We start from the raw sequence: 18,721 nt of genomic DNA on the forward strand, positions 1-18,721 counted from the left end.
AGAACACGCGAATCCTACATTTCGCACGTATTAATTCAACTAGTTTACGTTTTCATAAAAGTATAAAAAATTTGATTTCAGATAATACGTGTAGTTGCCACGATGACCCAGCTGACAAAGCAATACGCAACACATAAAACAGACGTTTATTACAAACATCACAATCCAGATTTTTTTTTTTTTAATTCATTCATTCAATTCATTTCATTTACGGGCCCTGGATCATTCTACAGTAGGTAGATAGCCACAGAGACACTTGACAAACAAACAGAATTAGAAAGGCTGAAGATTGTTTCAGGCTCATTCTGGGGTCGTCAATCGGCGAAAAAAAAAATCCAGTTTCTTTAAATGATGTTGTCCCAAGAAAAACTGTGATACCTTTACTTTTTTAATACTAAATGCAGTTTTATTTTACATAAATATAATACTATTTGAATCACAGCTTCCATTTCGCCATATATAACCACTCTTTGAATGGATGGTGGGGTTCTGTTCAGGCTTGATTTAAGTACAGAGCAATGTAGACAGAAGGACGTTCTCAGTCCGCAAGTTACTCAGAAACAGGCATCTGATGTTTAAAGACGAGCAGTTGTGTTGTGCCGTTTTGAGTTGGTATAAAACATGAGATTCACAGACACATTGAAACACACCTTAACACAGATACACAGGACACACTGAGCAGACACCTTCGAGGCGAGGGAGCAGTTGGCAGAACTATGTGTGCTGCATGTTGGTTGCATTATGTTTTATGGCATGTTTTCAGGAAACTCATGCCTTTAGCTTCACAGAAATGTTCCTTGCCATCGCTGTTCAAGCCCACTGTGCCTGGATGACCAGGGCGACCTCCATGGAGTGCTCCACAGAAACTGGGTTCTCATACCCCGTCTCCATCGCCATCTCTTAATCGCTTTCCTAGAGTTGCATGGAAGGACTCCCTTCAACCTCACACAGAGTACAGGGTATATGCTGCATCATCGCCATGCACCATAAGGCCATGGTTTTGTTGGTCAGGTGCATCTCTTCGGACAGAGGGGATTGGACAGGATGAAGGCTGGGGGAGTGTTTGTGTTGTTCTGTCCGTTTGTGGGGCGAAGTGGATGTCAGGAGACGTGTGAAATGAGTCTGACACGTGATTGGATGTCTTGTCGGCACAGCGGGCATGTTTCCAGCTGTAAGGCACACCCCATACAAATCCCACTGCAGGACAGAGCAATGAGGCACATCATGAAAACAGTAACATAAAAGGCACCAAAAGCATCAATTAAACAATTCTCAGTACACTGCGGGAGGGAGATAGCAAATATATCACATGGTAACATGGTTAAACTCTGCTTATTTATGCTTAACATATACATAACATTTCTCCAATCACCCAAAGACCTTGTTTGCCACGCCTTTCTCTCCCCCCACATAGATACAGCGCAACAGACCATGAAAACATTATGCATAAATTATGCATGTCGATCTTGGCATACGCCGCCACAATAATGCCAGCTTCTGGCTTTTAAGAAGCTGTACTTGTTGAGCTTGGGTCAGTAAAGAAATATCTGGACCACAGCCAATCAGAGGTGGGTCCTGCCCATCACAATCTCTGATTGGTTTAGAACACTGTTGTGTGAACCACATTTTTTTACCTCCAATTTCTTTAGTCACAACCCCTGCGATTATATTGGGGGGTTATATTGGCTGGGTCTGATTATTGTGGGGGGTCATAACACCTTAACCCCCCTGGAAATTGGGCTTAGGTGGTAAGGAAGCAATAATCTGTATGCATGTGTACCTGTGTGCACAGGGTCTCAACTCTGTGTCAGCCATCTGGTCACAGCAAAGTGTACAGCAGTTGTCTCTGATGCTTACTTGCTTCAGCAGGGCAAGGCGTCTGTGTCTGTAGGGGAAAAAAAAAAAAAAAGATGGGAGGGACAAATAAATAAAATATATTAGCATATTACAGCATAAATACAGTGAGCATTCTGGACAACAGCTAATCCTGGGGCCAGCTGAGACATCTCAGCTCAGCCAATGAAAAGAGAAGAAGAAAAAGGAAAAAAAGAAACTGCTAGTGAAACATGTCTAATTACAAAATTGACTCGAAAGAAGTGAGGCAAGGAAGATGAACTTTGATGAACCTCATAAGAGAGGTCTGCTTTTACCCTGACATCTAAAATTAATTGTGTCAGAGCTGATGGATTTCACCTTCCAGTTTTATGTGTCCTTAGTGTAATTCTAGGACAGGTTACCTCTGGTAAGATACCAGGTTAAAAAAAAAAAAAAAAAAAAAAAGATACAACAGTTCAGTGCAACAACTTCTTTAAATGATGTCACAACACTGCACACTGAACAGACATATTGCAACTTCATGGAGCACAGTATGCAAGCCCATCCATGTTTTATGTGAGGAAATCATTAATAAATAATTAGATGCTTATGACAGGCTGTAGATGTACAGCAAATTAAATCACTGATTAAATCTGGAAATATCAGACAATCCCACCTTTAAAAATATCTACCAATAGAAAGTGCACCTTGCAACTTAATTTAATGGTCCACTGACATGAAACTTTGTGATATTATTTAAGATTAATACCTTATCCTCTCTATGGTCCTGCAGTGGCTAGAAATGGCGATAGGTGTAAAGAGTGCTTTGGTCATTCTGCTTCGCCTTTCAGAGAACGGCAGCTCAGACGGTCTGATATGGAATTTGTCCCCTTATGTAGGTGACAAGAGGAATTTTATTTTTTCTGGAAAAATGGCAACATGACTTCCTGTCTGCATCAAACATTGTGGTTGGTGAAGGTTTTGATTACTTAATTTCTGTGAATGCCGCCCCTCAACTTCTATAGGTCGCTTTCAGAAGAGGGCCATAGTTTTGGCATTTTACAATGGTCCATTTTGAAGGGCAAAACAATAGATCTACTACTGTTTTGTTTTCCATGGCGCTGATGACCAAAACCAATTTGTAATTGGAAGATGCCCTGCGTACCTTGGAAGGATGATTTTCTCATCAGATGCCAGTGATGCGAAATCATTAAAGGTGCTGAACTTGACTGAAGGTGGGTGGTGAAACTGTTTCGCGCCAAAGTTGAACTCACACTGCTGGTATGACATGAAACTAGCTGCTGCAAAGAAGCCTGACCTGAAAGGCAGAAGAGAGGAGAGAGGAAAAAAAAAGCATGTGAGCAACAGCAGGAAAACCCTACCTGTCTACAGCACTGTTTACAGAGATTGAGCAACAGAACATTCTGAGTCACGTCCGATGGCATGCTGGTCAGAAGGAAACGAGGACTTGTGAACGTACGTGGCAGATGAGAACACCTGCTTCTCTGGGGGGAGCTGGTTTCCGTTCAGATAGAAGATCATCTGCTTCTTATTGAGGTCAAGGAGGAAGCCAATGGTATCACCTGTATGCCAAGTAAAGACCACTTAGATTTCCTTCTGCAAATTCACTCAAATTAGTAATTATTTAGCTGTTGTTCATGGTGTGGTGCTGACTGTAAGCTATGAATCAAACTATGAAACAAAGCCTAGTGTTGAACAGGAAGTACCACATTCCTGCCTTTAACATATCATGCATGATTTTCTTGGAAATCAGTCAAACAATTGGTGAAGGGACATCCTGTGATCCTGTGAACTTTGCATGAACAGCCACCCACTCCCCATCCTGGATTCCTCCCAATCTAATGGTATTTTGTTTTTGCAACTCATGACCATCAGAATATGGTGTTCACTAGCTGTTCTTGTATGTTCCTCCATAAGACTACATATTGACAACAGTAGAACACACACATAAACTTTGACCTAATTAGAGAAATACTTTTTAATGTCTATCTGAGCCAGTTTCATTGAGTGAACTAATTATTTCATTCACTGTGATGAAGAACCCTACAGCCCATTTCTTAAGGAATGTTTGCCTCGTCCAATCATTAATTACATTAAACTACAAGCCGGAGCCTGACTGGTGACTCCCTCCCATCCGCGTGAACTTCACGTTCATTATTAAACTGCAAACAGTGCAGAATGAAAGGAACCAGTCTACGTGCAGTGTGGATATAATCACCAAACTTGTTTGCTGAAAGGAACACTTTTATTTAGCATCCCATTAGTTGTTTTTCCCCTCATTTGTTCCTCTTTCTCTGGCTGTCAACCCTATGTTTACCTTTAAGGCATTGTGGACCTTAGGTGAACCAACCTTCTTTCCAGCAGGGGTGAGAATGAGGTTTACTTCGAGCATTGTACCAAATAAGCTGCCTGCAGCCATCATAGGCACATGAGTACTCATCATCTCCGATGCCGTAGCCCTCCTGTAAAAAAAAGCAACCCATGACGCTACAGTTCCCATCTGTCTTTCAGCTGACTGTCAGGTAATGAAGGAAAAGTCATACATGATTCAAGAATTTGCTATCCTTGGTGGCCCAGCCGATCTGCATAACCCCAGAAGTAATGGCTGTGACCTCGTAGTACCACACACCAGAGTCCACACAGAAAGTACAACGAACACTTTCAAAGGAGGAGGCATCGCAGCGAGCCTGGAAGGACAAAATGAACAGAGGGTTGACATCATGTCCCACAGAGGACCTCAAAACAGCAGCAGTAATTTCCCCTTGGTGGTTTTGGAAGTAGAAGAGCCCTTCTCACCTCCAGCCCACTGGGAGAGATCTTGAGATACTCGCTAACATCGTTGCTGTTGAGCATGGCGTTAATGTTGCTCAGGTTCACTTTCTCGTAGGTGAACTGTCGGCCCTCTTTTAGGACTAAAATAACAGAGCAACTAGTCAGATGCAAACATACATGTCCACAAACATACAAATCCACAATATTAAAACCACAAACAGGAAGAGAGATTAATACTTTCACCTAAAGGCAAAAACAGGCAGTGGGAGTGATGGCTTTCTATAATGAATTACTGTTTGGGCAACTGTGTTCCCTGATGGCAGAGTCCACTTTTACCAGGATAATTGAGATTGAGAAGCAGTGAGATGTTCAACTTACAATAAACACTAGTGCTAGATATCACAGATCTTGAGGAGTGTTTTCTAAGCCGTTTTGCCAGAACGAGGGGAACAGAACCCCTGTTAGACTGGTGGGTGTAATGTTGTGTGCGATTTGATTTTAAACAAACTGCATTAACTGTGGCAGGCATGGAAAATGTTCATTGATGTTTAATATATAACACATTACTGATATTTTTCAAAACACACAGAATCTGAGGTTAGACTTCAAATACTCACAGAGATTATCCAGACTCCACTGGGAGCAGAAGCCAACCTGACGTTTTAGGTAGTCTGTGTGGTCAGCCCATGATTCAAGAACTGCCAGCCGCTCACTGATACACGACTCGGACACAGTCAACTTATTTTCACCTGGAACAGCAAGCAGAATAAAAAAAAAGTTTTAAAACTATACAATGAACAAGTGGAAAATAAATACATAACTGACCATTAGTCTGATATTGTATATGAGCAGTGGACACATTCCAATTTCAGAGCTTTGTTGCAGGGCACAATTCAAATAATAAAAAAAAAAAATCTTACTAGTCTGAGAAAACTTTTCCAAAGCTATAAGAGCGAACAGCATAACGGTGGGATGTGCTTCAGAACTCTGAAAGAGAAAAGAAATAAGATTGTTATAAAAATCACTGCCGCTCTGTGAGTTAGTCACTGTGCCATTGGGTGGTACTGTAGTGCCAACAGCAAATCACTGACGATAGAATGACAAAGGATTGAGTAACAATTCACTGAGCTATTTCAAAATATTTGCCCCAACGTCTGCAAACGAGTTTGAACAAATAAGGCGATCCAAGTTGCGCGAACCGCAGAGGCTAATCAAGTACAGTGAAACCAAAACTGGAGTTAAACACTCAAAACTACTCAGCACACAAAAGCACCCTGATAATTCAGATGACAGAGCTGGACTCTCACCAGACTTTCCAGCAAATACTCCAGTGTTCCCGGGCTGAGTAGTGCAATACTCGCTGGACCTGGAACAGAAGGAAGGGAATGAATAAATAAATAAATAAATCTCTATCCTGAAATAGAGCACATATCGACGAATTAAGTGAGACAGCGCCGAGAATAATTGCCTGGAGCATTACACACAAAGGGCATGGGTGGAGAGACTTTAACGTCTGACATTAGACGAGTGCGGGGGCCAGAAGCATGTGCCGAGTCAGCTGACCTCGCCACACCCAGCCGCATCACAGGAGGACGATGCTGCGTGTTGAAACACGCTTCCCTGCACGCGTGCATGAGAAGGAGAGTGGCGCTCAGCGAGTGCCTCACCAGCAAGTTTCTCAGCCAGGCAGCCCAACACGGCAGTGGTGTTCCGGTGTTTGGCAGGGTTGAGAGCATCTTGCCTCGCAACCGCTGCACTCAGGTTAAGCATCTCTGACAGCTTCTGCAAAGCATCCTGGGAAGGACACATGGACAGGCAAGGATTACATAAAACTCTTATTCATCTGCTTACCACAAAAAAGCTGGTAAAACCAAAATAAAAAAAATCAAATAAATTGACACCTCTGAATCAATAAGCATTGTGGGAAACCTCCTCTGCAGCTTTCTACAAGCAGTTGCAAAAACCACAAGAGAAGTGTGACATCAAATGTAGGAAGTACCTTCTCTCAGAAACAAAGAACTGATGAGTCAAGGCTGTCCCCTTCCAGCGTTGCTCACAATGTCATTTAAATGCACCCAGGAAGATCAACTTGGCGCCTGAGGCTGCTGTCGGAGCCGTCTGACTTCAGATCAGTAAACCCTGCTTTGTTCACCCATTTGACCATGTGGGTGGCTATGGTGTTGAAATGTGGGGCATCAGAGTTGTGTCATATACACCTACCAGGAGTCTACCAGGAATCTCCCCATGTCAATTCCCTTGGCGTTATGCTTATGAGAGTCATTTCAATAACATGACCACAGGTCAGGAAAAAATGAATCATCTAACACAAGTGGAGCTGCAAACATCCTGGCCCTCAGGATCTGAAACAGTTTTGCGGTTTGATTCAGGTATCGAGAGAGGACGTGCCGGCGGGTCACACTCACTTTGGTGGGAAGGGGACACTCATCCAGCAGCAGGGTGATAACAGCTGGACCCAAAGGGTCATCCAGAGGTATGACTCTGATGAGGGACTGGACTACCTCTAACCAGCCGTCATCTGTGGGCAACAAAAATAGAAAAAAGAAGAGAAATGTCTTGTTTATGTTCAGGCAACATTTAAGATACAAACGGAAGGAAGCTTTTTAATAAAGCGGATGGTTCGTCGGTATTTATTAGTCGGGCTGAAACCATGAGTCAGATAATGAATTCGAACAGCCTCAGCCCCTCACCATGCCTACAGTAACCGTTTTTTTTTTTTGCCTGTGTCATCAACTCTGCTCAAGCACCTGCTTCTAATGGATTTGAGATTTTTAGGTGAACACAGCATTGTGCAAAGGTTTCAGGCAGAGATAAAACTTCATCATCTTCACAACAGTAAATCTAACAAGCGAAAGCAGCAATTTCATGCTGACATCTAGAGATATGCGAACTAGGAGTTAGTCTCTTCCAATTCGCAAGATAAATGATATCCTATAAACAAGAATCTAGAAATGTATAGAATAACAGTTTCTTTCTCTATATACATAACGTAACAAACGTAATGAAAAAAAAACATCGTTTAATTACATAAACGACTATAAATCGCTTATGTAAATCAATATTTAAATCAACATTTGACAGGTTTTTTTTTTATGTGACCATAACAAAATTGCTTGGGGCTTAGCTTTCACCTGTTTGTACACTTCTATACATATATATATATTTTTTGGCCTGTATACATTACACCAGAGCACATTTAGAAACGTGGCAGGGGGGTGATATCAGCAGCTGTAGATGAAGCGGTGAATGGAGTGCTTCAGAGCTGGGCCCACTAAGGAGGATTAACCTCCTTCCTGAGAATAGGAACAGGAGCAACCCCATTCTTTCCTCGGACCCGTGATCGTGCAACCCCACACGTCACAGCCATCAAAGAGGCCGATACACTTATAAATAAAGCAAACGCCACCCACCCCCGGCAAGGCCAGGAGAGAGACAAGCAGGCGGCTGGGAGGCAGCTGTAAAGACCCAGCAAAGGCCGAGCCAAATCCCTTACTTACGGCAGACAAACAGAGGCTTAGGTCCTGAGCAATAGGGCCCTCAACCGCATAGAGCAAACAGTCACTGAAGCTTTGTATTTTGTATTAATTAGGCTTAGAGCATAATCAGGGTAAATAAAAAAAAAAAAAAAGGGCAAATCATGTGACTGACCCATGAACAAGCTTATTGAATAAATAACAGTTCATACTCGGTAATATGCTGTTATTGTGCAGCAGAAACCCTTAACTCACAACTGCAAGTGGCTAAATACACAGATTCATTCATCTTCTAATTCACAGCATTTGTCTCAAGAATGGCTTTCAACAAAGGGACGGCCCTATAAAGTGTACTGTGGTCCCTCCCTGACTTGACAGTCAGTTTGACTCACCTGTCTCCGCCATCTCATGCAAGGTGATCATGGAATATGGAGGTTCTTGGTCACTGCAAATGAAAGAGGAAAATGTTAAAAACGTATACACCAGGCTCCTGGTAATGGAAAAGCCCCTGCTGTGTGTGTGTGTGTGTGTGTGTGTGTGTGTGTGTGTGTCACTTTGGCTATAAGCTGCGGTTATCAATCTCCCTGACTGGAGCCTGTCTGGACAGGGACGCTAAATCAGCCTACCAGCAGTAGCCTCAGGCCTCCCCAGGGAAACCCCACCAGAACATAAACACCGCTTGGGCCATTAGCTTCCCCCGGTCCAGCCTGGCTGTGGCTTCGGCAGTTATTACCCATACAGTGAACGAGCGCTGTTAGGTGCGCGATGTGCTGAGGGAGCAGAGTACAAGGCTGCCCCGGGGCAGTCCTCCTGCAGACTGGAGCCGCACAATGTCCTGGTGTTGCACGGCAATAAAAGCCCTCCATATACGAAAGAAGTCAATGCTCATAGGCTGCCCTGGACTGGCCTTCTGGCTATGAGCTAAAATACAGAAGGTGGGCATTCTGAGTGTAAAATTAACAGATTAGGGCAGTATGAGGGCAGTTGCGAGAGGCAAAAAGGCAGGATGCGTGTTAAAAGGTACAAAATAAATGGGAATGTTATGCGAACCCTCCGGGACCGCGAGGTGGGTGCAGTTACGGCATGGAGTTTAAGGACACAGCTGTGAGAGGTACGTGGTGTAGGTGTCAGCGTGGGAAGGTGTTGTAAATATGTGCGATATTTAAAAACACGCCGGGAACCTGAACACCGCAGGTCTGCTGACACCGCAGCACTTCAAACGGGATAAAGTGCTTCTCCTCGCTCTGCCGGTGATAAAGAATTGCAGTGGCCAATTCAGAGAAACCCCTAGCATTTGGGAAGGAACACACTCCTTCCAGAAACATTCTGATGCACTGGTCAGGCGTGCCAAGGAATTTTAAGCGCCATGTGATCTCATTAATACGGTGACTGTCTGCATTCAGCAGCATGAGCTCCACACCTCGATTCCAATATCTATAATTAGGGATATATATATAAAAAAAAACCCAGCCAAGTCATCAATTATGCAGTGCGGTCTCTGCAAACGCTCACAATTAACATAAAATCTACTGGCAGGATGTGATGTCGCCAGATGTAATAACAGGGTGTCTGACAACAGCAGATTTGTTAAATAAGATTAACGCATAACGTCGAAACTCTTTTTAATTGGGGACTTACTTGTCAACGAGAGTTCTAATGACAGCTAGGGTGTCCAGGACAAGGCCGTCGACGTTCTGTTTCTTGCGGCGAGGCTCATGTGGTCCCCGTCCACGTCTGGGCGGCCTGACTGGGTCCCTCGGCCGACTGCTCCGCGCCTCGGAGGCATCGGCCGCGGCGTTGTCGACCCGCCTGAGCTGCCGGCGGGGCGCTGATCCATCGTCCACGTCGCTGTCCTCTCTGCAAACACAGCTGTTCCCCATGGCTGCAGCTGCCCCGAGGCCTTGCCAAAAGCGTAGCGAATGCAGCTGTTCAACGGTGAGTCGCAGAACCCAAGCTAGGTTCCTGCTGGCACAGAATGCGATCCAGGTGGCTACTATCATATCATTTGAAGGAGCGGTAGAGGCGTCTGCGGACTATCCTGTCGGAGGCGTCAGTCATCGTGCTACTGCGGAAGGTCGCCGGTCGGCCAGAGAAAATGCAGCTTGAGTCAACACGACAATCAATCATCCTTCACTGGGTCCCACATGAGCTCCTTCTCGGGCTGTTCCACGCCTACAAGAAAGACAATCGCAATCGTAGAACAGTTTTAAAAAATGCAATCAAAATAAAGAGTACCAATTAAGAATTAGAATCACCGCCTTGTTAGACCTTTGCTGGGAAGCGGCTGACTAGAGACCGACACGACCAGCATTAAACCCTTCCGATGGCAGCTGCAACACGAAGCATGTCAACACACCACTTAACAGCTAACCGGAAACGAGCACAGGGAGCTATAACCTCGGTCCGGCCTCACGGAGACTCGAATGACGAATTATTCGACAGCTAGCAAGCCTTGAGGTGCGACTGAAAACGTCGGACAGACCCCCGAAATTAGCCGACCAATTTGCCTCTGAGCGGCTAGCCGGGAGGCTAAGCAGCCATCGCTGGCCAGCGAAACTGGCTGGTGAGGGACTACCAGCGCAGACCCGGCGTCCCAGACCTGGTTCACGTCGGGCAGCAACGGTGGCCGTTTACAAGAAAGCCGTCAGCGCACCAGGTCCTCCGCGCCACACACGCGAAGCTCCGTGAGGAAGCTAGCCGGCGAGCTAGCGCCGTGTTGTCGCCACCCGCCGAAAAGTCCCCCGTCTACCGAGAACCGGGGCTGAGGGGAGAACGGCCACCGGTCCCGTCCGCGGCGAACTCACCGTGTACACGGGCCGGCCGGCCGCCGCGCTGTCGGGGAGTGGAGCTGGACGCTGAAATCTCAGCCCTAATCGAGGTGAAGTTTCCGGTGTTTCCGCACGGCGCTGGTGGGCAGGGCGCACCGGCCTCTCCGGTTAAAGGCGCCCGACGCGGGAAGAGGCTCGCCCGCGTAAACGTTAGGCGGCTGTCCGGGAAGCCGTGTAGCTATGAATCACACGGAGACCGGCGGGGGAGGGAAACACAAAGCAATCTCATGGCTGAGTCAGAGTGTTGGGTTGTGTCGCGTCCCCCTTCCGCTTGTCAGTGACAGCCAAGATATGACTGGCGACAAAGAGTGAGACACTCCTGCCAGCTGACCGGACCGTGGCGTGGGGGCCACGGCGGAGTCGTGTGTTGCCAGGTCGGGCGTCACGTCCTGAAAATCTCCACAAACTGCAAGATGATGTCACAATTCCGTTTAAAGTCTAGGTACAGCTACAACAAATCCGTACTCAAATAATTCAAAGTAAACAGACATATACTGTCAAATCCCTCACAAACGTTTTGTTTGACATTACATCCTGGTCGATATCCACAATAATATCCACCGAAGATGTCGTTTAATTTTTTTATGACAATCATTGCTACGGTGTTTCACTCGTAAGTTCATTTTGCCCAATCTCATAAATTCATGCATATACATTTATATACGGTGTGTTTTTCGTTTTCTCTTGTATATAATTAATGTGTCTCTAAATGAGATTTGTATATTGTTTTGTATTACATTGTATTTTTGGCTATTTCTTATCTATGGTGTCAATCCTAAAGCTGTTAAAAGATGTTTCATTGTATTTGAAGAATGACACTGACCATTTCTGCCAGTCGTTTTTTTTTTTTGTTTGGCTCCATTCGGTACCACCAAAGATCCAGATACTGTGCTATGATCCTTTCACTGGATGTTTGAAATGTGTTTTTTTATATCTAAAAGTCAGGACTAGTGTCATAATCATACAGGTCAGTTTCCACTCTTTCCTCTCGGGAAACATACCTTCCCATGTAAGAACAAAAACTACGTTTACGCGAATTGGTCCGCTAGCATATTATTCGTGAAAAGAGCGGTCGTGGCAACCACACGCAGTCATGATGTCGGTGGGGATTTTATTTTCACGACGCCCTGTTTCCGACCCTCCCGGCATCCGCTGCACATGGTTGCTCATCATCCAGGGCTGGGCGAAACCAGATATAACAGTATGACAGCAGCACACCGATTCCCTTTCATTCACATTAACCTTTACTGATGCCTTGTAGATGTATGTGTAGTTCTGAGTCATCGTGTAATTTCGAACTAATGTTGCATTATGAATGGGAGAGTACTTCATTTTCATTTTTTAATTCAGCGACAAGGGAGCCCCTATTCTCGCATGGTATTTAAAAAGCACTTGATTAGATACAACATGTTTAATGCTATGTGAAGTGATTCTTCCGTTATGTGAATAATGGATGAATTTACTTGAACAAAATAGATTGATGAGATACAGTTATGATTTCCTTAAAATTTGATTTTGAATTTTGCAAACAAACAAACAAATCGAAAAAAGATCAGTAATATTATTGTTGGATTTGAGAACCCAAACAAGGTATTCCACTAAATTTTGAGAAACTTTTGAATTTTTCAATAGCACAACTTGACATACTTGTTTTACTTTGCCATGTGAATGAAAGCATCTCGTTAAAAACAGTAAACACCTATTTTATTGAAAAATCAACGTGAGAGTAAAAGATATGTGACAAATGAACATTAATACTATTAAAAATGATCAAATTAGATACTACATGGACCAATAGTCATTAGATATTGATTTACATGCAGCTAAGTTCATTATTCCTGCGTTGTTTTTGATATGTGTGTTCCCGGAACCTCGTGTAGGGAGACGGTGCGACTCGGAACGGGATGACTGTAACACGGGAGCCTCCGCTTTAGGTGAATACGCGCGGCTTGCGTGCGTGTCGCTTCACGTCGGCCGCTTCTTGGCGGAATTAACTGCTCGTACGCGAACGCGTCGCTGACAGTGCGTCCGACCGTCGTGCCTGGTGTGTGTAAAACGATGTTTGCTACTGCACGTTAGCCAGCCAGCCCGCGACAACCTGAAGGGATCTCGTGCCTGACGTTAGCCCGCTAGGTGGTTTACGTCTGCGGGGAGTTTCGGCTAAAGGTTGCTAACGCGGATCGTGTACCGCGGTGATCTGGCTCGCTAATTTCACCCCCCCGCAAAAGGTACTGGATGTATTGGATCGTGTTGATCATCAATTACTTTGTGCGACGGTCCGTCATTGATTGCGTTGTTTCATTTTGAACATATGTGCTTGCATGCATCTGCAGATTATGCGTATGCTGCCGGTGTTTCGTTTTCCAATATGTAGTAATAAATAATTAGTAATAAGTAAGTAATATGGCCGTGCTGGCTGAACAGGAGCATGTTGTTATGCTTTTTGCGACATCCGTGTCGAAAGGTAAGGTTACGTATCAGTTTCTGGGCTGTGCGTGTTAAGCGAGTAACATTATTCCCTTTGGATAAATAGTTAATCTGATTGTGTGTGAAGTAATCCAGTTATATTGGAGATACCCCTGCAACAGACCAAAAACACAGGTTCAGCCGCTGTTCATGTTCAAGCATCGAAACATCGATTCGGTTCCCATTCTGGCCCTGCAGAGGGCAGCATTTGTCTGTCGCTTTCCTGGTTTTACGCCCGCTCAATTCCGGGGAGCGATCTTGTCGAATATTTGCAGGTAATTTGCTTGTTCTTTGTTTTTAATTTTAGTCTGTGTTGGTCAGATGATTCCTATGAGCAGAAGTTAGCTGTCAACTTCAAAAACGTTACACCAATAAGGTACGCTCTCTCTCTCTCTCTTTCTTTCTCCCTCTCTATCTGTCTTTTTTTCTAATTTAGATCTAAATCCATTTTTTTTCTAAAGAAATGTTGAATGTAAAGTGACTGATGAACAGGATGGGTATAGGGACGTCAGCTCCTGTGTTTGGTCCCCAGGTGCTGCCATGGCAGGTGAGGGTGGCGTGGACCTCAGTCGGAAATTTGTGTCCGAATCGGAGTTGGAGGAAAAGAGGAAAAAAAGACAGGAGGAATGGGAAAAAGTGAGGAAGCCGGATGACCCAGAAGGTATAGGCGAGCATGGTCCCCATGAATGTGCTGCACGTGCGTTCGTCACCTGAGCTTGCCGCTTGGCTTCATCTTCTTCATGTTCGTATGAACTGATCTATAGAGGTCCCCGAGGAGGAGTATGACCCCCGCTCGCTGTTTGAGAGACTGCAGGAACAGAAGGACAAGAAACAGGAGGAATTTGAGGAGCAGTTTAAATTCAGTAAGTATTCTGTTTTTATTTTATCGGCCTGTGTAAATGTTGTTGGGTTTCTGGTCTCTGTGCATGAAAGTCAGTGGGTGTATTGGGGTGTGAACAGATGGGAGCCGTGTGTGGCTTCAGAGCAGGCGCAGGTCTGTTCTTGTGACTGATGACGGAAGGCTGGCATGGGCTCCGGCGCTTCACTACTTTTCCTGTATCCCTGGTGACAAACCCACTCTTTGTCTCCCTGGTGACCAAAACGTCTTCCAAGTTCTCCCTTCTAAGTTAACTAGAGGGCAAGTTGCTCTGCTGGAGAGCCCTGAATTGGGAGTGTTTTTTTTACCATGTAGAGCGTATTTAAAAAGTAATTTGATGTCGGCGTGTCACGTTCCTCCTGTGCAGCTTGCCTGGTAGGGCGTCACAACGCTAAGAATATCTATTTGGCTCCTGTTGGGAGCACAGAGAGCAGAAGTGTAAGTGATTTGCCGTAATACATGTCTGCACAATGCAGAGCCATTTTAACTTCCAAAGTGGTTTCGTTTGTCTCAACGCAGAGAACATGGTGAGGGGCCTGGACGAAGATGAGACCAGCTTCCTGGACGAAGTGTCAAGGCAGCAGGTGCTTGTGGAGAAGCAGAGAAGGGATGAGGACCTGCAGGAGCTGAAGGAGTACAGAATATCCTTTCATTGTTAACACACACGCACCCCTCTTGGCTTGTTAACCTAACGCTCAAGCAGACGCTGTCAGTAGCCTTAAGTGTCAGTTTGAGACGAGAGCTCCACTTGCTTGATAGTGCCTTCACAGCTCCTCCTAGTACACATGAGCATCTTCTGCGCTTCACCAGCCTGACTTCACTTTGAGTGTGCGTGAATGCGACAGGATGACGAGATGATTCTCTCTGAAGCAGTCAGTATAATCAGCGGGTAAACTGAAGAAGCAGCAGTGCACACATCACTTTGTTCCATCATTGAATAAACAGCCCTGCACTTTGTTTGGCTGCTGAAACGTCAGCCAGGATTAGCTCCGCCTTCCTTCGCTGTTTTCACTTTCATCCTTCACTTTTCATACCACCACCCATAAGAGGGTGGTGGTAGCCTAGTGGGTAACACACTCGCCTATGAACCAGAAGACCCAGGTTCAAATCCCACTTACTACCATTGTGTCCCTGAGCAAGACACTTAACCCCGTGTGAGCCGTGCGCGTGGAATCTGAGCAGAGTTGAGCCTTATCAGGGCTCTTAGTTTGTAAACTCAATATTCTATAGAAATCGAATGCTGGTGTCTTCCTCTTGTAAGTCGCTTTGGATAAAAGCGTCTGCTAAATAAAGTAAAGTTGACGCCCTTTTTAACTGAGGTGATTGTCATTGTGAAACACTGCAGCACAGCACACGGTTCGGGATTTGGATAGAAAGCCACTCAGAGTGGCCTTCAGTCACACTTCTGTCGTTCATTTGGCCATCTGAGTCTGGACAGAAAACGCTGCCAGTCAGGTACGTCCGTAAGATGGCAAATATGTGTCGCCATGGCAACCAAAGGCATCCAGAGGCTGTTTGCCATTAGCCATCGATCTACATTTTCTGGGTTGTAATGCATTTTGCCCCATGTAACAGATCTAAGGTCTGTTACCAGTAAGGACACTGAACAGCCATGTAGCTGTAAATATTGTTATTGATGTTTTATTCTTGCCTTAACCAGGTTTTTTAGTTATAGTAAAGGACTGTGGTGTCGAAGCAGAGGGGGGTTATGGGTAAAGATGTAAAAGGATTTATAAATAAATGATTGTGCAATTCAAATGTTTTTAAATGATTATTGGTTTATTATTTGATTAATCCACAGTATGATTCATTATGAAGTGTTTTAATGTTAGTGTAAAATAATTAATTTATTGTTTGTCTGGTAAATGGGTGGGTCCAGGTCTATAAAGTCTGAAATGAAATGGAATAGAGATAAATTAGATTAGGCATTTTATTGTATCCTGCACAGGATACACCCCAAATTTTTTTTTCTTATTTTTCCAGGTGAGTGACTGATGCAATAGACTATATTTGTTTTTGTGCAATTAAGAGAGTGAACTTGTTAGCTGAAAGGTCAGTGGTAGTCTAGTGGTTAAGCAGAGGGAGGGTTGGGGTTAAGTATAATTCAACGCATCGTTTTTTTTTTTTTTTTTGTACATGTGCCTCTATCTATTCTTCCCTTAACTGCGTGTCCCCACACTGCTTTAAAGAAACTGGCATCCACTGAGAGCCAAAAGGAGCCGGAGAAACGGGCAATACCAAAACCATCGGAACATAAGAGTCACTTGTCCCAGGCCAACCTGCTGGCGGGGGCCGTGAAGCGCCGCAGGTCAGTGAGATTGGTTCGCTGTCATCAGCAGAACACCCTGCAGCTCCTGCATGTGCTGCACAGCCCTGCAAATTCCGATTATGCAAATGCAGCCCTCTGCAGCAATAAATATTCTTTAACTGGGTCAAAACCTTTTCCTTTCCCTGCCTTCCCCTCCCTTCGCTTCCTCACCCTCGGTCAGGATTCAGTGAAGTGTGTGTCAGAAGGCATCTGACAGGCTTAATGGCCGACTCCTTTGTAATTGGACCAGTTTGTTGATGTTTGCTTCACCGGTTTTCCCCCAATCTCTTACAGTTCCTCACAATCATCAGACGGGAGCAAGAAGCCAAAAGTCGAGGAGGCTGCTCCAGGGAACGGCAGTCAGTCAGGTGGATTGGGATCTGGGGCTGTTTATACAGACTTGAGCTGGGACTTAAAGCTCAGAGCTGGGTTATTAAAACAACAGTGGAAAGAGTGGCAAAGCCCTCTTGACTCTCTTTTGTCTTATTTTTCAGTGTGCCACAAGGTTCATAAAGAGTTCCTAGATCATTGCTCAGAGCAGAAATCTGTCATGGGCCCTTGAAAGTAGTAGGTGCTTAAAGTAGAAATATTGTTTGAAATCAACAACATTGACACTTTTTTTATGAATACTGACAGTTTTTTAACCTGGAAAGTTCTTCCATGAAATTGCCATCGTGCCATGCATTCATTTGAAACACCTACATGAGCTCGTACACTGAGTGTGAGCTTATGAGAAAGCATTTAGTTTTAGTAGACAACCTTGAGTGATAATTTTTGTATCCATCACATTTTAGTAGTTTTTCATGGCTTTGAGCATGGCTCTGTTTTCTACAGCTCATATTTTAAAGCTGAAGCTGTAATTATTATTTCATTTTTTTTATTTCCTTTTTGTGTTATGTTCAAACTCATAACATTAATTAATGAGAGACAGTTCCACGATTGTTGTAGAGACTTTGGTTCCATGACATTTCACCTCTCAGACATTTCAGAACCCCTCACGCAGCAGATTAGTGCATTGAGACCAGCCTAAGAAGCAGTTCAGTTTATTTTATTAGCAAACAAGTCTGGATAATTTCCATAGAATATTGTTTTAGCGATATCCACATTTATATTCAGTTTGTGAATATTTACTATATGCAGTATTCTAAGATTATTTCTGAATGTTATACTAATATTTCTATATATACTAAATATTGAAATTAGAATGTGAGCATGTGCCTGTATGGTGAAACCTGTGTGTATTTGTGTGTGCTTTGTTTTGCTCAGAAAAGGAGGCAGGCAGGGGCGTGGCTGAGCAGGGCACTGTGGAAGGGGTGACCCGCCCAGCCGTGCTCCACCTGCCCTCTGCAGCAGTGTGTGTGGGCATCCTGCCAGGCCTGGGCGCCTACTCTGGCAGCAGCGACTCTGAGTCCAGCAGCGACAGTGAAGGTAGCGTGGATGGGATCAACTCTCCCATAAAACGTCACAGACTCTTCCGATAGACACCACACACACACACACACACACACACACACACACACACACGATATGCTGCTACCTGTGGTCTAATACTCCTATTTCATAGTATGCAGAAATTGTTCAGCTCTAACTGTTTTAGTACATCACACATCCAAATGTATGTACTTGTTTTCTTTCCTAATTGCATTGTGATTAAAGTTCTGCATAATAGTTCTGTCACTGTCCTTGTTGTGGTGTTGTGTATTCAAACATGACACCACACCCCCATCCTCCCATATTACATTCCATACAGTTTAAGCCCCTGGCAGCCTAACCCGATGACGCTCATGCCCCCTGCGCTTTCTGCTGTGCTATTGGCCAAGGGGACAGTGACTGACACCTGTGGATCAAGGAGAAGACTGCTAACTAATATCTTAACCTCACCTCATAACACCATGAAAGAATTCAAAAGCTGGCAGTGTCATCTGAGATGGTTTTATTATTGTAATTTTGAAAGAATGCTGGACTTTTTATTATTTGATTGTGGACTGATGTGCAGTCCATGCCTGGGACACATCACTTCGGGAGATGGGAAATAAAATTGTTTCTCGTACCAAGCCCTGACAACACTGATCTTTGACCAGCTCAATAAAAACTAACATTAAAATAAGATAATAAAACCCAAACCTTTCAGCAGTAGTTAGCA

At 44.5% G+C, this 18,721-nt stretch overlaps 2 protein-coding genes across 6 annotated transcripts; one reads left to right on the top strand and one right to left on the bottom strand.

Annotated features, from left to right (window-relative positions):
- Window positions 1-130: 130 nt before the first annotated feature.
- On the bottom strand, window positions 131-11,272 carry rspry1 (ring finger and SPRY domain containing 1). 2 transcript variants are annotated; one of them, XM_028958364.1, is made up of 15 exons: window positions 10,904-11,272; window positions 9,738-10,271; window positions 8,492-8,544; window positions 7,032-7,144; window positions 6,276-6,402; window positions 5,916-5,974; window positions 5,529-5,595; window positions 5,226-5,357; window positions 4,633-4,748; window positions 4,380-4,523; window positions 4,187-4,298; window positions 3,296-3,398; window positions 2,981-3,133; window positions 1,781-1,885; window positions 131-1,197 (listed from the first exon to the last, which is right to left on the bottom strand). In XM_028958364.1, the coding sequence occupies exons 2-15, from the start codon at window positions 10,097-10,099 to the stop codon at window positions 1,101-1,103; spliced, it is 1,743 nt and encodes a 580-aa protein (XP_028814197.1). In that variant the 5' UTR covers window positions 10,100-10,271; window positions 10,904-11,272; the 3' UTR covers window positions 131-1,100. The 2 variants fall into 2 exon arrangements, with proteins under 2 accessions (XP_028814197.1, XP_028814198.1); XM_028958365.1 differs by lacking the exon at window positions 10,904-11,272 and adding an exon at window positions 10,368-10,493.
- Window positions 11,273-12,803: 1,531 nt separating this feature from the next.
- psme3ip1 (proteasome activator subunit 3 interacting protein 1) lies at window positions 12,804-18,632 on the top strand. 4 transcript variants are annotated; one of them, XM_028958662.1, is made up of 9 exons: window positions 12,804-12,861; window positions 13,701-13,769; window positions 13,926-14,054; window positions 14,158-14,256; window positions 14,790-14,911; window positions 16,448-16,578; window positions 16,873-16,946; window positions 17,845-18,006; window positions 18,329-18,632. In XM_028958662.1, the coding sequence occupies exons 3-9, from the start codon at window positions 13,934-13,936 to the stop codon at window positions 18,331-18,333; spliced, it is 714 nt and encodes a 237-aa protein (XP_028814495.1). In that variant the 5' UTR covers window positions 12,804-12,861; window positions 13,701-13,769; window positions 13,926-13,933; the 3' UTR covers window positions 18,334-18,632. The 4 variants fall into 4 exon arrangements, with proteins under 4 accessions (XP_028814495.1, XP_028814491.1, XP_028814493.1 ...); XM_028958658.1 differs by having other exon boundaries at window positions 17,845-18,628; XM_028958660.1 differs by having other exon boundaries at window positions 12,842-12,971; window positions 17,845-18,628.
- Window positions 18,633-18,721: the final 89 nt, after the last annotated feature.

Source organism: Denticeps clupeoides, chromosome 17 (genome assembly GCF_900700375.1).
Source record: "Denticeps clupeoides chromosome 17, fDenClu1.1, whole genome shotgun sequence".
NCBI lineage: Eukaryota > Metazoa > Chordata > Actinopteri > Clupeiformes > Denticipitidae > Denticeps > Denticeps clupeoides.